The sequence below is a fragment of the Cervus canadensis genome, chromosome 21, assembly GCF_019320065.1.
Source record: "Cervus canadensis isolate Bull #8, Minnesota chromosome 21, ASM1932006v1, whole genome shotgun sequence".
Classification (NCBI taxonomy): domain Eukaryota; kingdom Metazoa; phylum Chordata; class Mammalia; order Artiodactyla; family Cervidae; genus Cervus; species Cervus canadensis.
Genome location: NC_057406.1, coordinates 9,707,892 through 9,729,243, shown reverse-complemented (window position 1 = coordinate 9,729,243; position 21,352 = coordinate 9,707,892). Strand labels below are relative to the sequence as shown.

The 21,352-nt window shown below is 53.3% G+C and overlaps 2 protein-coding genes across 7 annotated transcripts in view; both read right to left on the bottom strand.

Moving 5' to 3' along the window:
* BAIAP2L2 (BAR/IMD domain containing adaptor protein 2 like 2) overlaps window positions 1-15,432 on the bottom strand; it is a 30,935-nt gene extending 15,503 nt beyond the window's left edge. The window contains exons 1-7 of the mRNA XM_043439831.1: window positions 15,213-15,432; window positions 14,014-14,089; window positions 13,092-13,178; window positions 12,582-12,643; window positions 4,298-4,369; window positions 3,981-4,097; window positions 3,009-3,155 (exon numbers count right to left, since the gene is read on the bottom strand). Coding sequence (XP_043295766.1) covers window positions 3,009-3,155; window positions 3,981-4,097; window positions 4,298-4,369; window positions 12,582-12,643; window positions 13,092-13,178; window positions 14,014-14,089; window positions 15,213-15,263 — 612 coding nt within the window. The 5' untranslated portion in view covers window positions 15,264-15,432. The remainder of the gene's footprint in view (window positions 1-3,008; window positions 3,156-3,980; window positions 4,098-4,297; window positions 4,370-12,581; window positions 12,644-13,091; window positions 13,179-14,013; window positions 14,090-15,212) is intronic.
* Window positions 15,433-16,198: 766 nt separating this feature from the next.
* The window catches only part of PLA2G6 (phospholipase A2 group VI), a 57,414-nt gene continuing 52,260 nt past the window's right edge, over window positions 16,199-21,352 (bottom strand). For all 6 annotated transcript variants that reach the window (XM_043440879.1, XM_043440880.1, XM_043440876.1 and 3 more), the window contains 5 exons: window positions 19,683-19,819; window positions 19,032-19,186; window positions 17,744-17,911; window positions 17,138-17,211; window positions 16,199-16,972 (listed from right to left, as the gene is read on the bottom strand). In XM_043440879.1, the coding sequence (XP_043296814.1) occupies window positions 16,828-16,972; window positions 17,138-17,211; window positions 17,744-17,911; window positions 19,032-19,186; window positions 19,683-19,819 (679 nt within the window). In that variant the 3' untranslated portion in view covers window positions 16,199-16,827. The remainder of the gene's footprint in view (window positions 16,973-17,137; window positions 17,212-17,743; window positions 17,912-19,031; window positions 19,187-19,682; window positions 19,820-21,352) is intronic.

Below are 21,352 nucleotides of genomic sequence, written 5' to 3'. Positions count from 1 at the left end.
AGACAGGGATCAAGACTATCCCCAAGAAAAAGAAATGCAAAAAACCAAAATGGCTGTCTGAGAGGCCTTACAAATATATGTAAGAAGAGCAGGAGAGATAAGAAAGCCTTCCTCAGTGATCAGTGCAAAGAAATAGAGGAAAACAATAGAATGGGAAAGACTAGAGATCTCTTCAAGAAAATTAGAGATACTACGGGAACATTTCATGCAAAGATGGGCTCAATAAAGGATAGAAAAGGTATGGACCTAACAGAAGCAGAAGATATTAAGAAGAGGTGGCAAGTATACACACAAGAACTGTACAAAAAAGATCTTCATGACCCAGATAATCACGATGGTGTGATCACTCACCTAGAGCCAGACATCCTGGAATGTGAAGTCAAGTGGGCCTTAGGGAAGCATCACTACGAACAAAGCTAGTGGAGGTGATGGAATTCCAGTTGAGCTATTTCAAATCCTGAAAGATGACGCTGTGAAAGTGCTGCACTCAATATGCCAGCAAATTTGGAAAACTCAGCAGTGGCCACAGGACTAGAAAAGGTCAGTTTTCATTCCAATCCCAAAAAAAGGCAATGCCAAAGAATGCTCAAACTACCGCACAGTTGCACTCATCTCACACACTAGTAAAGTAATACTCAAAATTCTCCAAGCCAGGCTTCAGCAATATGTGAATCGTGAACTTCCAGATGTTCAAGATGGTTTTAGAAAAGGCAGAGGAACCGGAGATCAAATTGCCGCATCCACTGGATCATCGAAAAAGCAAGGTAGTTCCAGAAAAACATCTATTTCTGCTTTATTGACTATGCCAAAGCCTTTGACTGTGCGGATCACAATAAACTCCGGAAAATTCTGAAAGAAATGGGAATACCATACCACCTGACCTGCCTCTTGAGAAACCTGTATGCAGGTCAGGAAGCAACAGTTAGAACTGGACATGGAACAACAGACTGGTTCCAAATAGGAAAAGGAGTACGTCAAGGCTGTATATTGTCACCCTGCTTATTTAACTTATATGCAGAGTACATCATGAGAAACACTGGGCTGGATGAAGCAGAAGCTGGAATCAAGATTGCCGGGAGAAATATCAATAACCTCAGATATGCAGATGACACCACCTTTATGGCAGAAAGTGAAGAAGAACTAAAGAGCCTCTTGATGAAGTGAAAGAGGAGAGTGAAAAAGTTGGCTGAAAGCTCAACATTCAGAAAACTAAGATTATGGCATCCGGTCCCATCACTTCAGGGCAAATAGATGGGGAAACAGTGGAAACAGTGGTTGACTTTATTTTTCCGGGCTCTAAAATCACTGCAGATGGTGACTGCAGCCATGAAATTAAAAGACGTTTACTCCTTGGAAGGAAAGTTACGACCAACCTAGACAGCATATTAAAAAGCAAAGACATTACTTTGCCAACAAAGGTCCGTCTAGCCAAGGCTATGTTTTTTCTAGTGGTCATGTATGAGTGTGAGAGTTGGACTATAAAGAAAGCTGAGCAGCGAAGAATTGATGCTTTTGAACTGTGGTGTTGGAGAAGACTCTTGAGAGTCCCTTGGACTGCAAGGAGATCCAACCAGTCCATCCTAAAGGAGATCAGTCCTGGGTGTTCATTGGAAGGACTGATGTTGAAGCTGAAACTCCAGTACTTTGGCCACTTGATGGGAAGAGCTGACTCATTGGAAAAGACCCTGATCCTGGGAAAGATTGAGGGCAGAGGGAGAAGGGTATGACAGAGGATGAGATGGTTTGATGGCATCACCGACTTGATGGACATGGATTTGGGTGGACTCTGGGAGTTGGTGATGGACAGGGAGGCTTGGCGTGCTGCGGTTCATGGGGTTGCAAAGAGTCAGACACGACTGAGTGACTGAACTGAACTGAACTGCATTTGCCTTGATTCTTGGACCTAACATTCCAGGGTCCTATGCAATATTGCTCTCTACAGCATCGGACCTTGCTTCCATCACCAGTCACCAGTGAATGAAGCACCAGTGATGGAAGCAATCCTTGATCATGGAACTATTAATAGATCTCACATGCTGCAACTAAGAGTTCACACGCCACAACTAAAGATTCTGCGGGCCCCAACTAAGACCCGGAGCAGCCAAATAAATACATAAATAAATATTTTTAAAAGAGGAAGAAGCAGCAGCTCGTCCCTGGAGGATCACTCGGTGAGAGGAGGGATATGGGAGAAGGCCCAGCCTTGAGGCCCGGGCTGGGTGTGGTGGTGACAACTGAAGAATGTCAGCCACAGCGAAAATTAGTCACTGGATCCATTCAGGTCTCCTTCCTCTGCTCAGGGCCAGAGGGCCCCTGGGTTTAGAAACAGAGACTCAGAGAGGGCCTGGAAAGGTTAGGACGCTGAGGTGGAGAGGCAGGAGTTGGCTGCTGGCTGCTGGGGGCAGCTGACTGCAAGGAGTCGGGTCTCCTGAATGGTAGCCTTTGTTTTCATCTTTGGAGGGGAGAGAGCAGAGGCAACAGGCCCTAATCCCACTGGGCTCCTGCCTATGCCAAGCTCCACCCTTGTGCCAACCTTCTGCAGGGGTGATTATTTCCCTTCTTTTCCAGATAAGAAAAGAAGACTCAGGTCTGAAATCACTTGCATGAATTTGCAGCCAGGGTGCAGTATTTGGGAGACTAAAGAAGAATGCAAGGAAATGGAAAGAGAAACTAAACAAGACCACAAAAAATCGGGACTTCCCTGATGTCCCAGTGGCTAAGACTCCAAGCTTCTAATGCAGGGGTCGTGGGTTCAATCCCTGGTCGGGGAACTAAGATCCTACATACCATGCAGTGTGGCAAACAAACAAACAAAAAAGACAATAAATGAATGACTATCTGATGATACAAATAAAGAAAAAGAGTAAATAAAGTAAATATCTAATATCTACAGAGTGGAAGGAAAGAAGGGGATGGGGAGGGAGGGAGGGGAATTCCAATGCACTGCCAGCTCACAGAGAGCACAGCCCCTAGAAGGTTCCATTAGTGGTTCCCCAGCCCCAGCTCACCCGGCCAAAAAACTGCAGGAAGGTGTTGGAAAGCAGCAGGTGCTTCTCGGCCAGGAAGCGGTAGCGCCGCTTCTCCTCCAGTTCAGCCGCCCGCTGACTCTCAGACACGAAGGCCTGCATCTGAGCATGCAGCCGGTTCACGCTCTCCTGGGGGAAAGGGAATGCTGGCTGGAGGCCGGGGGTGGGTCCCTCATCCAGCCCCGAGTGCCAGCTGTCTGAGGCCTCCCTCTCCTTCCCAAACCAGCCACCTCCTCCTGGAGGCCTCCCCTGAGCACCCAGCCCCCACCCTCCCTTCAGAGCCTGCCCTCTCCTGTGAGTCTGGGCTCTGCCTGCCCTCCAGCCCTAGGGCACTTCTCCCAGGTCGGGCTGGTGTCTGAGCCACCCCTCTGTCCCCAGAACCGGGCACAGGGCTGAGCCCAGAAGTGAGGCCTAGGGAAGTTGGTTTAATGAAAATGCAAATTAATGGATTAATAACCCCCTGCTTGGGAGGAAAGATTCCAAAGAGGAGAGAGATGAGCTTAGTAAAGGAGCCAGGAGAGGAGGGAGGAGAGGAGATAAGGTCTTGGAGAGGGAGGCCAGGCCCGGGCCCTGACCTAGGGAGGAGGGGCTGGGCTTAGCCAGGGGGCAGGAGGCGTGTGTGCGGGGAGAGTGACCGGGCTGCTGGTGGGTTACGCCTTTGCACCGTGATTAGGGGCAGCGTGACTGAGGACCTCAGGTTTCCCCAGTGAACTAGGAGAAGGCGGGGAAGCCAAGGGAATGCGAGGAGGGCCACACAGTGACTAGGCGAGGAGCGCTGTTGATGGTGTCCCTGTGACCAGGGATGCCCGCCAGGGGCCGGCTGACCCTCCAGCTATGCTCACCACTTGGGGTGGGGCAAACCACAGGCCTGGAGTAGGGCCGGTGCTGGGTGGGGGAGCTCGGGTGGGTGCCGGGGGTCCCTGAGAAGCCCGGGGTCGTCCCTAGCCCCTGCACCTTCATCTCCCGTGCGTTCTTGTCCCTCTTGCGCTCCATCCGCCACAGCTGGGACATGCTCTTCTCTAGGCTGGCGGCTCGGTGGCGGTACTCCATCTCGTAGTGCTGGCGGCTGTCCTTGGATGGGGTGGAGAGAGGACGGAGACCCCCGTGTCCACGGGCTCAAGGCACCCGGCCTAGGGGGCTCAGCTGGGAACGTGGACAACCTGGGCCCAGTCAGTGCCCAGCACCGGCCTCAGTGTGCCCATCTGTCAAATGGGGAGAGGCAGTCCTGCTGGCGATGGGCTGGGGGGGCCAGGATGGGTGGCCAGACTCACTTTGATGAACTGCATGTCCAGCTTGGTGTTCTTCTCCATGTGCTGCAGCAGGTCTCCATGGAATGTCTGCACCTGTGTGGAGTGCAGGGTGGGGTTGATCAGGGCGACCCGATCATCCCCCGGCCCCGGTGTTCCATTGCCCACCGTGCTCCTGACACACCAGGCTCCTGACCAACCATCAGAGAAACAGGTGTAACAAGAGACCTGGTTGGACGCAGGATTAAACAGTTAGACATACAAAATATTTAGTGCAGTACCTAGCTTGAAACACACCCTCCATAAATGTGTCGATACCTTCCGTTTCTCTGTGCCTTGATTATGCCTACCAATCTTCAAATACCAACTTCCTCACGCCCTCTGCTGGGAGGCCCTCCTGACTCCTTAGGCACAATCCGTTATTCTTTCATTTTGTTTCTAGAATGCGTACAACGTCTTTGGTCATTGTTTATTCCTCCAGCCGTAGGATGGAATTTGTTGCTGGGCCCCTGGTCATAGCCCCATTTGTGGGAGTAGCAGGAACCAGGTATGTTCCGTCTCTGTATTCCTGGCACCAAGGGCTGGGCCTGGCTCAGTGAAAGTGCTCACAGCTGTTCACAGGGGTGGCAGGTTCCCATGGCAGGTGGGAAGGAGGTGGCTGACCACGCGGGTGACCAGGAAGACCAGGAGGGCTATTGAGCTCAGGCTCAGAAGAGCTTCATTCTAGAAGTTTTAGTTCCTCCTCCAATTTGCCCTGTAACTTTGGATGAGTTGCTGTCCCTCTCTGGGCCTCTGTTTCCCCATCTGTAACGGGAAAGCTTTGGCCAGATGCTCGCTATAGTTCAGCTCTAGAACCCAATGAACTTTAATTCTGTGGGCCTTGGTGATCAGCTGGCACGTTCCCCTTTGTCCTCCATCATCGCTCCCTGGGTCACTCGGTATTGTTGGGACATTTCACCTAAATCTTCCCAGCTGCCCCCTTTGCTCTCAGGTTCAGGCTGCCCACTGCCATCTTGGGGGACCATTCCACCTCTGCTCAGCCTTCTCTGTCTGCCCGGCCCTTCCCTGGAGAAACCCTGCTCAGGAACCCTTGGGGGATCCTGCCTCCCACCCCACGGGTCCCCAGGCTGTGCTGTGGGAGCTCTGTCCCTCAGGAAAAGGAATGCTGGCAATCAGAAAGGCCAGCAAATTAGAAAACTTTTCAGTGTTTCTTCCACAATTGTTTCTGAAACCTTGTTAACTGGTCTATAGGGAAGCTTGGGTGTGACTTCCTTGGGGCTGGCCAGGCCTTACATCCCCGATTGTGGCTCCCAGTGTGTGTGCTGGGGGTGGGAGTGTTTCAAGCCGCTCTGAGTCCCTGTTTCTGCCCCAGAGGAGCCCTTTTTTGCTGGATCCAGGCAATAAGGAATGGAGACTTCTGCTCTGTACCTGCAGGACATCCCAGTTCAAGATTTCTGCTCAAACACAAGATGTCTGTTCCTGAAAATTCCCACATCTGGCAAAGCCACCCAATATAAAAACAGGGCTTATGGAAGATGCAGGGTTGGGGCCGACCCTCGAAACCCTGGCAACCAGAGCACTAATAGAGACGGTGAATGGTGCTGGAGGGATGAGCTTGAACCACAACAAAGGCCACAGAAAAGATTAAAAATGCGCGAGACCAACAGAAAGGACACACGGGCAACACCTTAATTACTGCAGAGCTGGCATGCTGAGGCAACACAGGAGGCGGTGGGGCTGTCACCACGGGGCGCGTGGGAGGCGGTGACACCTGCTCCCAGCTTAGAGTCCTGGGAGGCTCGGCGCCTTGCTCTCCCCAGGGAGGCCTGGGTGCAGGAGCTCTTTTAAAATGTTCTTAAAATACAGCTTAAAGGGCTCTTGCTGTCAGTGCAGTGACAAGTTGGGGGTTTTCTCCTTCTTCTTATTTCTGTTTGCCCTGTTCCCCTCCTCAATAACTAGGAGACATCACTTCTGAACAAGCCACTCCCATGTCATAGGATATGGCTCCTTCTGCTTCCAGCCACGTAGGAACTGAGTCAAACCACAGAAATGAGTGTTAGGGCAGGACAGGTGGATTGCATTTCTTCCCATGACCAGGGCTTGGCTGTGATCACTGAGACTGTAGAGGACACAGACCCAGGATGCCTCAATCGGACAGGGCGCCGGCACCACTGGGTTAAAGGAAAGTCGTCACCAAGCCCTTAAAGAAATGGATCTAATAAGAAGTTTGATACTTGAAGAGACCTTTGAGCTCTTGCTCTTGGGGAACCAGAGGGTTGCCTATAATTAAGCAGGTGTTTCTGAAACAAGGAAGTCGCCTACTCCAGTGCAGGCTGAGAATTCCCAGCAAATCGGAACAGAGAGTGCGGTCCCCTGCTCCCCTCCCCATGGGATACGCTCCATTAGCAGGTCCTGTGAGCTCCTCTGTACAGAAGATGAGAGCAGACCCGCTGTCACGAATGTGCACTGTAAGTTCCATGTTTCGAGGTAGTTCAGTAACTGCATCCATCAATACAGGAAAAACCCCTTTCAAAGAACTGTCTGTGTGGGCTGACCACAATTCTCCTCCTCCCATTTGCTCTTGAACACCCTCTTTCAGGCTACAGCCCGACCAACTACACCAACAAGAGTGTTGTCAAAATCACCAAGATTCCATCCACATCACTAAGTCCCATGATCAATTTTCAGGACGCACCCAACTTCTCCTGTCATCATCATCAGACACGGCTGAACATGCCCTCTTCCTGAGACACCTTCCTCCCTCAGCTTGCAGCCCACCCCCTGTCCTTGTTTCCCTTGCATCACCCCCTGACTGCTCTTCTCCATCTTTTTCTGATTCCCTCTCATCTCTCTGGTCCCCGAAGGTTGAGTTGCCCTGGGGCTCAGACTGTGGGCCTCTTCCCTTCTCTGTCTACATGGTGAGCTCGTGCAGTCCACAGGCTGCCGACTCCCAGATATATATCCCTACCCAGACCTTCCCCAAAATTCCAGTCTCATCCATACATTATTTGGGCTCCATTCAGAAAGAGGAAGAGACCAATACTGAAGATAGGCTACGAAGGTATTAATATAACATACAGACAATAAGAGTCCCTGAGAAAGAAATGCAAAGAAAGAGAACAAAAAATTTTCTAAAAAACTGAAATTAAAGAAAAAAAATAACAAACTATATATTGAAAGAGTATGCATAACAAAGAATATTGTCCCAGACTGACTAATATCAAGATATATTCTGGAAAAATAACTAGACTTAAGAAAAAGAAAAAAATTGTGGTCATTTGAGGCAAAAAAGATGGTTGGATGGCATCGCTCATGATTCATGACTCAATGAACATGAGTTTGAGCAAACTATGGGAGATAGTGGAGGACAGGGAAGCCTGGCAGACTGCAGTTCATGGGTTCACAAAGAGTTGGACACAACTTAGTGACTGAACAACAACAACAAAGGCAAAAAAGCAAATGATTTACAGTGGAGAATATAGATTATTAGACTTTTTTTCAGTGGCAACATTCAAGATGAAAGATAAAGGAAAAAGGAGAAAGAAAGAAAGGGGAGGAGGAAGAGAGTGAATGAAAGAGGAAAGAAGGAAGGAAGGAATGTGAGGCAAGGATTTTATATCCAGCAAAACTGACTTCCCCCAGTACAAGGAGAACAAGCTGTTATCTCGGTGTCACAACTCAGAACATTGTTCACATGAGCTCTTCCTGTGGGGACAATCAGAGAACAAGACCAAAACAACAATCAAGACATGGACATGGGGTTGGAGGTGAATATTAAAAGCATAGCTACTTGTAAACAAAGGTCAGTGAGGGTGAAAGGGGAGCAGGCACGGTGTAGTGGCTCTGGGTTCTGACAATGTAGACAGAACACAGCTGCAGACACTGTGCTTTTCACATGTTGAAGATTTATGGCAACTTTATGTCGAGCAAGTCTATCGGCACCATCTTTCCAAACAGCATCTACTCACTGCATGTCTCTGTGTCACATGTTAGTAATTCTCTCAATAGTTCAAACTTTTTTTATTATTGTCATAATCTGTTAAGGTGATCTATGATCAGTGATCTTTGATGTTACTCTCAGAAAAAATTGTGACTTGCTGAAGGCTCAGATGATGGCTAACATTTTTAGCAACAAAGTACTTTTAAATTAAGGTACATTGGGGTTTTTTGACATCATACTATTGCACACTTAATAGACTACAGTGTTGTGCAAACATGACTTTTATATGCACTGGGAAACCAAAAAATGTGACTCGCTTTATTGTGGCATTTGCTTTTTTGCAGTGGTCTGGAACAGAACCCACAATGTCTCCAGAGCATGCCTTTGAAAGTGGGGCGGGAGGCTGCAGAGAGCAAATGTAAAACAGACTTTAACTGTTTTCAGAAATCATATTGGTGGTGGTAGAATCAGTATCATTATTCAGCGGCTGTTGTGTATATGTAACGTGATATAGCAAATGGTAACTGTGGGATATTCTTCTTCTTTTTCTGTGTGCTTGGGAATCAGGACTTTTATGGGAGTGCGGGGGGAGGCACACTGTGCAGCTTGCAGGATCTTAGTTCTCTGACCAGGGATTGAATCTACACCCTCGGCAATGAAAGCATGGAGTCCTAACCAATGGACTGCCAGGGAATTCCTGAGTATCAGGACTCTTGATGTGGAACAAAAGAGATACTGGCGGAATAGAGAAGAGGTTAACTAAAAACCTGGTGCTAAATCTGCATTGGAAGTATCAGTATTAATTATGAAGAATTCTATCTTTATATACATACATGTGTATATTTATGTGGTTTGTACAAATGTATATATGTATCTATGTATGCACGCATCTGTGTATGTATCTAGGCATATGTATCCTATCTATTATATACACATATGTTTTTATGTATAGCATTGGCCACTGAAAAAGTCTAGGAACAGTGATGAACCCAGTAGCACTGGACACCCTCAGTGAGTAGATAATGGTCTTGAATATCACTTCCCACTAAAAGCAAAAAATTTTTTTAAAGGAGAGATGGAGAGATGACTTCATGGAGAGATGATTGATTCCGTTTGCAGATTAGCAGAAGTACCAGATGAGAACAATCTTGTCAGGCTAGATAGCAAGGAAGCTGTCAGACCAATGAGGGTTGTGCCAAAGAATTCATGTGCCAGACTGAAGAGGCTGCTGCTGGTCAAAGAGGGAACACTGTCAACTTCAGTGAAATAATGATTGCAAAGGAGTAAAACACATCCTCTCCAGTCATGCCAAATGGATGGAACCTGAGTCTGAGCCATCCTCTGGATCCAGGGAACAAAGGAACAAGCTGAGCTGCGCCAGGATTGTTCAGAAAACCAAGTCAAAAGGCCCCAAGTCCTTCGATGGATAAATTGTAAGGACAAGAAAGGGATGGTGGAGGAACCACGAGATTAAAAGAGACTCAAGAACATATTTTAAAAGAGAGAGAGAGCAAGACAAATTCTAGTGTCTGGGTACATACGACTGGGTGATCAGTAATGCAGAAACACAAGGCAGTGTCAGACGAGTGGTCATTTTTGGAGGAAGAGAGGGCCTGTGATTTGATGGGGGCCTGTGGAAGGGCCTCAGGGAGGCTGACAAAGTTCCTGACCTGGGTGGGAGTTTCAAAGGCAGTCTGCCTGATAATGATTCACTGAGCTCGAATTTGTTCCATGACATTTTCTGTGCCGGTATTTTATTTTGTTTTTTGGCCACAAGCCATGTGGGATCTTAGTTCCCCAACCAGGGATCAAGCCCGTGCCCCCAGCACTGGAAGCAAAGAGTTATTTTAGTTTACAATAAAAAAAAAGGTTTGGTTTAAAAAAAAACACACACACACAAACAGCCCAGATCCTGCCATTCCTTTGCTCAACACACTCACAGGCGTGGCCAGAGTCCTGACAATGTCCACAGGGCCTGGCCCCTGTGAGCCAGGGGTCATCTCCACACTGGCCCTCGATGCCTCCACTCCAGCCATGCGGGCTTCTTCAAGCTTTCCTGTGTGCCGACTCCTCTGCCTAGAACACTTCCCGCAGTTGTCCCCCTGCTTACTCCCTACCTCCTTCAGGCCTCTTCTCAAAGTCACCTCTCTAGAGTAGTTGTCTTGAATATCTGTTAAAAGTCACATCCCCCTAATACTTTCTACTCCCTTCCCTGTTCTCTTGTCCTCCATAGTGCATTTTGCATCTAACCCATCACACATATGCTCACTTATTTGTCCTGGGTTTTGTCTGGCTCCCCCTTGGGGAGAGCAGGGGGTTTTGTCCGCTGTATCCCCCGCAGTGCCCATTGCAGTGCCTGGCATAGGGTGGTGAATAGTTGTCAAATGAGTGAGCCCGAGGGGGAGATGGCCTCTGGTGTGTTGGGCCCAGTGTGGCTCTGGCCAAGGGCCCTGCCCTGTTATCGCAGCCAAGACACTGGTACCCAAAGAGGGCAGCTCTCCTTACAGAGTGGGCCTGGGTGACCCTCATCTCCATCCAGCCCAGGTGTGCCACGAGTGACATGACGAGCCGTCAGATACAAGGAGAGGAAGTCACAGGCTGCCAGGGTGGCCTGTGCTCTGTAAGTCCCCGCCCAAGCCCCGGGAGATGACACAGGCTTAGCACTAAGCCTCAAAGTGTCTGGGAAATGGGCCAGGGATATGGTTTTATCGAGTGGAGGTGGATGCTTGTTTTCTGCTGGTGAAACTCTTCCCCATTTTGCCACGGCTATCAAACTGGTGAGTATTTTATGGTGTCCCCAAATTGCACCCGGACGTCCAGTGTTTTCCCACACACACATTTGGGAGCCATGCAGTCACAGTTAGTTGAAATTTCTTTCTGAGCTTCCCAAGGCCCTTCATACCCAGCCGCGCCCACCTCTCCTCTCCACCAGCTCCATCCCCAGCTCTCTTCTGCCGGATGCCATGCTCTGCGCATGCTCAGCCCACAGCACCCCCTGGAAGGCCCTCTCTCCTCCTCTCCCTCTGGTCCAACCCTGCTCCCTTTTCAAAGCTTGTTCTCTCCTTCCCAGGCAGTGAAGCCCTGCTCAATGCCAGGTCCCCGTCCCAGGCCTTGGAGCTACAGAGAAGACCACACCCCAGCCCTAGCACAGCTCCCAGTCTTGGCAGGGGTAAAGACAGGGCATCAATTCTGCTTCTAATCATAGCTAAGGTACATAGAGGGCTACAGGTGCCAGCGTCAATAATTAATACTTATCCTCTTAAGAATGTTATAAGGCAGTTTTGATTATCTCCATTTCACAGACAGATAAACTGAGGCACTGAGGTTAAGTAGCTTGTCCAAGGTCTCAAAGCCAGCAACTAGCGAAGCTGGGCTTTGGACCCAGGTGCTCTGGCGCAGAGCTGGTTTTCTTCACCACCACTTGCTAAGAATGGATGTGTGTGTGTTCTTGCTCAGTCATGTCTGACTGTTTGTAACCCCATGGACTGTAGCCCTCCAGGCTCCTCTGTCCCTGGGATTTCCCAGGCAAGAATACTGGAGTGGGTTGTCATTTCCTCCACCAGGGGATCTTTCCAACTCAGGGATCGAGCCTGTGTCTCCTGCCTTGCAGGGGGATTCTTTACTACTTGAGCCGTCAGGGAAGCCTAAGAACAGATAGAAGCATCTGTTGGAGTCCAGAGGAGGAGAGACTGAACTTGCCCAGGTATCAGGAAAGACTTCCTGGAGGAGGGGACGACGGTGCTGGCTGGCAAGGGTCGGGGTGAGTGGGTCCTCAGCTGGAGAACAGTGTGACAGCCGCCTTCGGTGGGAAGACCAGGCCGTGTCTGCAAGAGGGCAACTCTTTGGAGGGTCCGGGCTATGACTGGGGTACCAGGGAGGCTGCTGGATCAGCAGGGCCAGGAATCCCTCACAAGTGGCTGAGTTTAGTTCTGCAGGTCACGGGGGTGTGGAAACGTTTTCTCCTGGGAGTGATAAGGTCAGATCACTAGCTGCTCCCTGGGAGAGTGGAGGGAGGGGTTAGGGAGGCCAGTAGGGGCAGGGCCCTGGGCCTGATGCACCTGGGTGACGGGCCTTTCTCTTCCTGGCTCCTCCACTCACTGTGGAATCTTGGGTGAGTGACTAGATCCCTGACTCAGTTTCCTCCTCTGTGAAATGGAGATGGAAATGCACCTGCCTCCAAGGTCGCTGATGTGCAGGTGAACGTGCCCGGCAGAGCCTGGCCCTGGCAGGGGTGCCTAAGGGCAGCCGCGGCTGTCATGTTACCAGAGTCCTCTCTGAGAAAGGGCGTGGAGGTTGGTCCCTGGTCCTCCACAAAACGCCGCCCACTCTCCCGAGTGACCCCAACGGGCCGCGGGGTCTGAGACTCACCACCACCTCGAGGTCAGAGTTCAAGTGCCGCTGGGTGTCAGACATCTGCACCAAGATCTCACCTGGAGGCACGGAGGGCCGTGGCTTCAGTTGGGGGAGCTTGTCCCATCACCCCCTTCCCACCAGAAGGGCCTGCCCAAGCTGGGTTTGGGGACCAAAGTCCAGGGATTTCCCACACGACTCTGGGACTCTGGCAGCACCTGTCCTACCCTGGAGAACTCCTGCGGGGAGGGGTAAGGAGGGGCATGGGTTCCAGAAGGAGAGTCTGGGCACTGGGCCCTTGGGCTGCCAAGCCCATGTCTTTGGGGAGGACTTCCTGGAAGAGCCAGGCTGTAAAAGGAACCCTCTCTGGGACCCGCGAATGGGGGGCAAGGCAGGCCCTCGGCCTGAGGGGAGGCGCCAGGAGGCAGAGCCTGGACCACACGAAGAGGTGGGGGGAGGTGGAGCTGTGAGGCGTGTCCCCCAGGCCCCTGAGGTCAGCAGAGCGATAGGGGAAGGGGCGTGCCTCACCCAGAATCTGCGAGGTGGAACTCTGCAGGGCCTGCTCCCCAATCTTCTGGATGGCGTTGAAGTACACCTCGGCCGCCTCGGACAGAGCTGCGACGAGAAGGGGAGGCGTCCAGCCGCAGCTCCTCCCCTGTGTGCTCCCCACCCCCCATTCTGGAGGGCTCTCCTTCGGTCAGGAGAGTGTGGGGGGCTCTGGGGGGGGTGGGAGAGGGAGGGGGTGCCTGGGCCATGTGTGTGTGTGTGTGTGTGTGCGCGCGCGTGTGTGTGTGTGGAGAGGTAGCGTTGGCCAGAGGAGAAGCAGGGGTGGGGGCCCTCCCTGGGGGGCAGGACCCTGTGGGTGGGGGTGCAGGCATCTATGTGTGTCAGAAGGCGGGTGTTGGCAGGGGTATCAGGAGGCGCAGGTGTAGAGGCTCAAAGTGGGGGTGGCATGGGCTCAGGTCGCTGGTGCGAGGACTTTAAACTCCTAAAAAGCAGGGAGGGGTTGGTGACGCTCAGCCCTGGGTGTGTCCCCAGCTTGTCTGCTCCAGAGCTCACAACTCTCTGCTGATTAGCGCTGGGGGTGGGGACGGGAGCTGTTTGCACAGGCACTGAGTGAGGGGAGAGATTTGGCTGTAGGTGGGTGGATGGGGGGCTGGCCAGGGTGTCAGACTAGGGGTGCTGAGGTGGTCTGAGTATGGTGGTGGGCTCAACAGCTGGCACTGTGGGGTGACATGTAGAAGTGTGTGTGGTTGAGGTCCTGTGAGCCCACGGGGCTGGGCACTACATCTCTGGGAGCGTCTAAGGGACACATGAAGGTGTGTGAGGGGTCTCTGGACGCAGGGCGTGAGGGTGACTGTGATGCATGGGAGTGTGTAGGGACGAGGCTTCACGGGGTGCAAAGATTACAGTGGAACGTGCGATCGCGTGGGTGGGGCCGGGCACTCACCGTGGAAGGCCCGGAGGTAGTTGTTCCCCAGGTACACCAGGTTCTCCAGGGCGGGGTTGAACTGCTCCAGGATGCTCTGGAGTCCGAGGGCAGCGGGAGGGAGGGTGGAGGAGGGGAGCAGAAGACCGAATGAAGGATGGGACTCAGGATCAGGGTGTCCCCCCCAGCCCCAGTGAGAAGCCTGACTTGGGGGAGCCCGCTTAGAACCCTGAAGTCACCCAGAATCCTGGCTTGGCTGCAAGGGCCTCAGAGGCCAGGATCCAGGCCAGCGTCCCCTTGGCCATCTCCTGCTCACCACCTGGCCAGTGGGCACTTGCGCCTAGAAGGTTCTCCTCCCACTGGGCTGAAGCCTACGGTCTGTCATAGCGCCCAGCTGGGCACGACTCAACCTGCCCTGAGTTCAGGACCTGTGGGCTGCTGACAGCCACCTCTGGGGCAGGGGCAGAGCTTGCCCTGCTCAGAGAAGAGCCCCTCAGGAGCCAGGCTAAGGCTGGGTCACGTGGGCCACCACATGGCCAGTGGAGACCACCCTGGGTGATGAACTTAAGACTTGGGTCTTGATTCAAATCCCAGCAGGCCCTCTTCCTCCCTTAATGTCTTTGAGCAAGGTGTTTCACCTCTCTGGCCTCATTTTTCTTATCTGTCAAATGGAGTGATTATTTTCTACTCCACAGGTGGTGTTTTGTGAGGTTTACAGGTTGTAAGGGTCCTATACACCAGAGGTGCTCAATAAATGTCTGTGGAGACCGCAGCAACCCCTCTGGAGTGGGGTAGGAAGTTTGAGTGTGGGGCTCGGAAACCAGAGAGACAGACAGGCACAGATAGGGAGACCCAGACAGAAAGAGACAGAGAGACTCCTCCACCCTGGGGGTCCAGGTCCAGGCTCTTTGGGTCCCCTGCTCCCAGCTAAGGCCACCCTGGGTCCTGTCCTGCTGCATCCAGTGTTTGGGAATTGGGGGCTCCAGTTGAGTGCTATCTCAGCAGGCCTGTCACTCATGGGATGAACCTCTGCTCTGGGAGGCTCAGGTTGGGGCTGGAGGGCCAACTGCCCCCAAGGGACCCCACCCCCAGGCCCACAGCTCAGCCCAGCCTGGTTCTGGGCCTTCTTTCCCAGAATAAGCTGCCGCCCTGCTCACCCTCTGTCTTCCAGAGCAGGCTGAACCTCGAGCCCTGGGAGGGGGCCCGGCCCACACACTCACCTTGTAGATGGCCATGGTGGATCTGTAGAACTGGTCCATCTCGGGGGCCATGGAGTGGGCGTGCCCGGGCACTAAGCGGGTGTTGGCAGGGCTGGGAGCACTGGGGGTCGGCACCCTCCGATGGCCACTGCTCGGCGGGCAGCGAAGGAAGTAGCAGAGTGGGACCCAGCGAGGGAGGGCCGGCCGAGGAGGAGGTGGCAGCTTAATTATTCACCAGCCAGGGATGTCAGAATGCGATCTCTGGTGTAACCAGACCCGGCGGGGAAGGCATCCTGTGACGCGGGTGGGTTCATGTGACCTGCCCTTCAATTATTTACCCCTGAGCCGCGGACCAGTGGGCACGCGTGGATGGTCACTCTCCCAGGTCACCGCCTCCAGGAAGAGCCTTGCGCAGGCCTGCAGGGACCCCTGGTCATGGGGGGCCCCCCGCCCTCCCATCTGCCTACACTGGGCAGTGCTCACCCTATTGGGCTCAAGCTGTGCAGTGACCACCCCGGACCCTCCCTGACAGCCCCTCCCTGCGGGGGGAACACACCCACATCTCGTCACTGTTCTCAGCCCCTTCTCTTCCCCGAGCCCCTCAGACTTGCACCCCAAGGGCTGAGGCTCCCACCTCTGCTGCCGTACGCACCCCGCTTCCTCCACATGCTGGAGACGGGAGTCACACCGACCTGAGGGCACAGTTGCTCACTCGCTGTGTGACGGTGCCCGAGCCCCTTGCCCTCTCTGGGTCTCATCCCCTCTTCTAGCAAGTTGGGCTCTCCCTTGCCCTCCACTGTGAGCCAGGTGGGCCTGGCTGCCGCTTCTGAACACACTTCAGGCTGGTTTGGGGGAGACTTAAAGGGAAGAGATGTCCCCGCCCTGGGGAGCCTGGGAAAAAGAGCTTCCGTCCGTCCGGCATGGACCCAGGCAGATGACGGTCAAGGCTGAGGGGGGCTGGTGGGTGGGGGGCATTCACACCACTCACACACACAACACAGGCCAACGGGAATCAAACCATTTATTTCACGGTTAGGGGCTGTCCCCCGGAGCCCACTCTACACATAAACCACTTCCTGGCGGGAGGAATAACTGAAGTCACAGGAGTGACCTTTGAGAGCCGCGGAGAGCTCGTGGGTGGGGTGTCTCTGAGCGGGAGGATGGCTGGGGTGTGCAGAGGGGCAAAGTCGAATGGGACACCCCACTCCGGGGCTCCCTCCTGAAGGGGCGGTGACGGCCTGCTTCTCGAGCCCCACCCCAGGTGAGAGGGCTGAGGGTGGAAGAGGTCACTGCAGCCCCAGGGACCAGGAGGAGCCTGGGGCCCTCGGGGAGGCCAGGGCTGGGCACCGGCCCCGGCGCCCTTAGTGTTTGAGCCGCCAGGGCAAGGGGCCCGAGGGTCGTCCTTGGCGGTTAGGGAGTGGCCGGAGTGAGGCTCGAGGCTTTCTAAGCCTGGAGTGACACAGATGCCAGGAGGTAAGGACCGAAGCAGAGAGAGGCCTTAGGACCAGCCTCAGGCCACAAGCCCGGCTTCCCCAGGCCGGGCCTGTGGACCCAGAGCAGCCTGGGCTCGGCTCTGCCCAGCGGCGGCATGGTAGTGGTGGGGGAGCTGGAAGGGGGATTTGGGGGCCTGGCAGCCTCACGGCGAGAGCAGCAGCTGGACGAGCTTCTGGAACTGCTCCCGATGCTCGTAGATGTAGACCTCAGTCTCCCAGAGGGCATTGACCAGCACCGTGTCGTTGACCTCGTCTAGCATGATGTCCGTCCCCAGCTGGGGGTTCAATCTGTCCGGGGCAAGGAGGAGGGGTCATGACCCCAGGACACTTGGCCCGGGTCAGGGGACGAGAGCTAGGACTGGGGTGGGCTTAGGACACATAGCGGCCCCTCGGGGAAAGGGCAGTCCAGCCTGGGGGCTGGGGGCTGGGGGCTGGGGCCGGCCGAGCCCTCACCTGAAGTACTGGATGTCGACCATCTCGCACCAGGCCCGGGCCCGGTCCACGGCCCGCCCGTCCGGATCCGTGCACTGGTGAGAAGAGGCCCCTGTGAGTGTTCAGCCCACACGGCACCCACAGCCCCTGTCCAGGCTCCGCAGGTCCCAGGGTGGCTTAGCTCCCCGTCAGCAGGGTGACTTTGGACAAATCCCCCCGCTCTGTGCTGCGTGGCCTGTCCCAGCTCCGCAATCAGAGGGGCACGGGCCGTGGCCGGGACAGGTGGCTCAGCACGGTCTAGGGTCGGTGAGCATGGAGGGGCTGAGTGGACAGGCCTCCATCTCCCGGCCCCCTCAGCCTTTGTCCATCTGACATTTTGGGCTTCCACATGGGCCATGCATGAAGGAAAGAATCCTCAGCTAAACAATAACTGAACACCCTGCTGTAGCTGGTCACCGAGGGTCCTGCCAGCACTGAGACTCTGTACTGGGAATCCCCCCTCCTCTGAGCTGGCTAAGGAGGGTCCACAGAGCCCTGCCATCTCCCCAACACCCAGGGTTCCCACAGGAAGCCTCACCCTGGGGCTGAGACCCCGAGGGGAGTGGGCTGGGGAGAGGCCATACTCACACAGTCCACCACCATCCTGCCCAGCTCCTTGGCCCCAAACACAGTCTTGGCCAGTTCCCAGGGGTTGCTGGGTCGGAAGACGTCCACACAGGTCACAGGCACCTGCGGGGACCTCCCTGTCCCCAAGGAGACGACAAGGGACAGCTTCTTCACCTTGCTGTCCTGACCCTGTGGGAGCAGGACAGGTCAGAGCAGGCCTTCCCCTTGGTGGACCTTTCCACGGATGGGGACACCCAGGGGTAGAGGATGGGGGACAGAACTCTGATGGCAGAAGCACAGCTTCTCCTTTGCTTCAGAACAAGTTCTGCTGCCAATCTTCCGGGCGACCTTGGTGACCCACCTACCCAGGCTCCTCATTCACTAAGACAGGTGACGTCTGAGGACCCTTCCCCATCTCAGTCTCTCAGCGATTCCCTCTCTCCCTGTCCTTCTTCATCTGGCCTCTAGAGGGCACTCGTCTGTCTGCAGCTTGGGGCTGCCTCGGGGGCTTGGTGCTGGCGGCAGTGACAACCACGGCCAGTAGGGATATAGGATACTCACGGACAGGCACTGTCCTAAACCCTTTGCAGATAAAAGCCCGTGGAAACCTCACAACAGCCCCCAGACAGGTTCTATCAGCAGCCCAGGCAGAGGCTGAAGTGAAGCATGGGCAGAGCCAGGCCCCACACTGCCTCTCCTAACATGTGTGGGCCTTGCCCGCCTCTGCACTAGGCTCCTTGGGCTCAGGGCCACTTCTTTTCCTCCGGATCACTGACTCTGCACTGTCCCCTCCCCAAAGGCCTTGGGATGGGCTTTCTTCCTCCGTGAGCCCTTTCTGAGCCCCCAGGCCTCTGGGGGCGGGGGATGCTCCTGGGCCCTGCACCATTCTCTGTCACAAGCATCTGAAACACTTGGATGGACGTGTGCTTGTTTAGGGACTGTCTTCCCTAAATATGAGTGCCCCAAGGGCAAGCGTGTGTCTCCAGGGAGGGCAGTGTGGCTAGGCCTGTGACTGGCACAGGCCAGTCTGCATGCTGTCCCCCCCACAAACAGCAGATGCTGTTAACTGATCATTAACACCCTTCACCACCTGGTCTGGACTGCACCTCAGAATCCCTCTTAGCACAGTGCTTTGGGCAGACACCAAGCAGGTTCAAGAGTGAGATAAAATTGCCATCAAGGGCACGGATGAATGATCGCATGAATAAAAGATACTTGCTCTCCCAGGAGTCAGTCCTTAGTAAGATTTGCAGAAACAAACTGCCAAGGGCGGTCACATCTAGCTCCCCCAACCTGCGGTGGCTCTCACCTTGCGGATCAAGTCCTGGTTGTACTCATGGATCTCAGTCATGGCGTCCAGCGTGGGGTTGTTGGCCAGCAGCCCACCATCCAGGAAGCGCCCGTTGGGCCGGAAGTAGGTGGGGGCTGCCCCACTGCTCCGGGCTGCCCGCCACACCAGCTGCTCTGGGGGTGGGGGAGGAGGGGGTTCAGTGGCACAAGAGATGCTGCATTTCAGATCTCAGGGTGTGTGTGTATGTGTGTGTGTGTGTGTGTGTGAGATCTCAGGGTGTGTGTGTGTGTGTGAGATCTCAGGGTGTGTGCGTATGTGTGTGTGTGTGTGTGTGAGATCTCAGGGTGTGTGTGTGTGTGTGTGTGAGATCTCAGGGTGTGTGTGTGTGTTGTGTGTGTGTGTGGTGTGTGATGTGTGTGTGTGTGTGTGTGTGTGTGTGGTGTGTGTGTGTGTATGTGTGTGTGTGTGTGTCTCAGGGTGTGTGTGTGTGTGTGTGTGTGTGTGTGTGTGTGTGTGTGTGAGATCTCAGGGTGTGTGTGTGTGTGTGTGTGTGAGATCTCAGGGTGTGTGTGTGTGTGTGTGTGTGTGTGTGTCTGTGTGTCCCCGCTCTCCACCCCACAGCCTCTGAGGCCAATCACTTCCCACAGATGCATCAAACATGGTTTTCACCTGAGGGATGTGTTGGAGGCTTGAGGTTAATGTTCTGGCTGAATCGAGGCTCCCGAACACATTCTGGAGCCTCGTAGTTCCGGAAGAGATGGAGTTCAGCTGGCTGCCGGTCAGACAGCGTCCCTGTGAGCATCACCCTGGAGAAACAAGGAGCAGGATGCTGAAGCCACCGACCCACCCATCCTTGACAATCCGCCCTTGGCGATCCTTATCCAAACTGCCCATGCACTAATCCTTAAACCCAGCATTCCAACTTCTGGGAACCCATCCTAAGATGCTCCCACATTTGTGGGAGATGGGCACACACTAGGCTATTAATGACCTTAAAGCAAATGACTGGAAACAACTAAATGTCCATCAGCAGAAGGGTTCAGTACACCGAGGTTCAGTGGGCCTGTGCTGATGGAGAACAGGTGAGGTAGTGCTTCATGTACTACTGGGTGGTCAGCACCAAGTATTTCTGTTTAAGTGGAAAAAGCAAGGTTCAGGACAGTGTGTGTATATGTGTGCATGTGTGCTAAGTGGCTTCAGTTGTGTCCGACTCTTTGTATCCCCATGGACTACAGCCCGCCAGGCTCCCCTGTCCCTGGGATTCTCCAGGCAAGAATACTGGAGTGGGTTGCCATGCCCTTCTCCAGGGGACCTTCCCAACCCAGGAATCGAACCCACATCTCCTGCACTGGCAGGCGGGTTCTTTACCACTAGCACCACCTGGGAAGCCCATGTGTAATATGCCACTATTTGTTTAAAAACAAACCCCAAAAGACTCCATGTACCTATTTGCTCCCTTCCCACCTCTAGAGGGTCAGACAGTAACTCTGGAAGGACCCATGTAACAGTGAGCTGCCTCTGGGGCACGGGACTGCTTGGGAGCTGAAACTCCCACACTGGAGTCAGGGGAGAATTTTCAGAGTGTCATCTCTGATAGTTTACCAATGTTCTGCCATGTGAGTCTACAATCTGTTAAAGAAGACTCCTAACTGTCTCAAGAGACAGACATTCTTAAATACTGAGGGGAGTGTAGACTGACACAATCCCCCTGGAAACTAGTATGTATTCAGACCCTTACAAATGTCCTGGCTCTTTGATCTGGGAATTCCATTCTGGAAAATTTAGCCTAAAAGAATAATCTTAGTTACAATGAAAGCTTTTTGTTTAAGGCTATTCATGCAGTGTAATTTATTACAGTGAAAAATGAACGGTCTACACGGAAACAATAGGAGAGAGTGTCTAAACAATGGAATGTTTTGCAGCCGTTTCAAATGGCTACCAAGGAGTTTAGTCTAATACTGAAATGTATTTGTTACATTGAAAAATATAAAGAAAAGGGAACAAAAAAACCCTCTGCATAGGAAAATAAGATTAGTTTTCCACTTTGAAGAATCTTGGGGAAAGGTTATTCGAATATTTCTCCCACTGAACAAAAAACTAATGTTGGAAAAATGAAAAAATAAACAAATCTTAAAAGCACAGATGATCTGACAAAATAGAAAGGAAAGACCAGGGTAAACTAAGGATAAGCAAGAACCCAGAGAGGTAAAAGGAGCACAAACCCAGCTTTGACCTGAAGGCAGACACCAAACTGTCAATCTGAACTTCAATTGAACTGCTGATAGTCTCACTGGGCCAGATGGACAGAAGTCAAAATCCAGAGTTCACCAAGGTTAGGG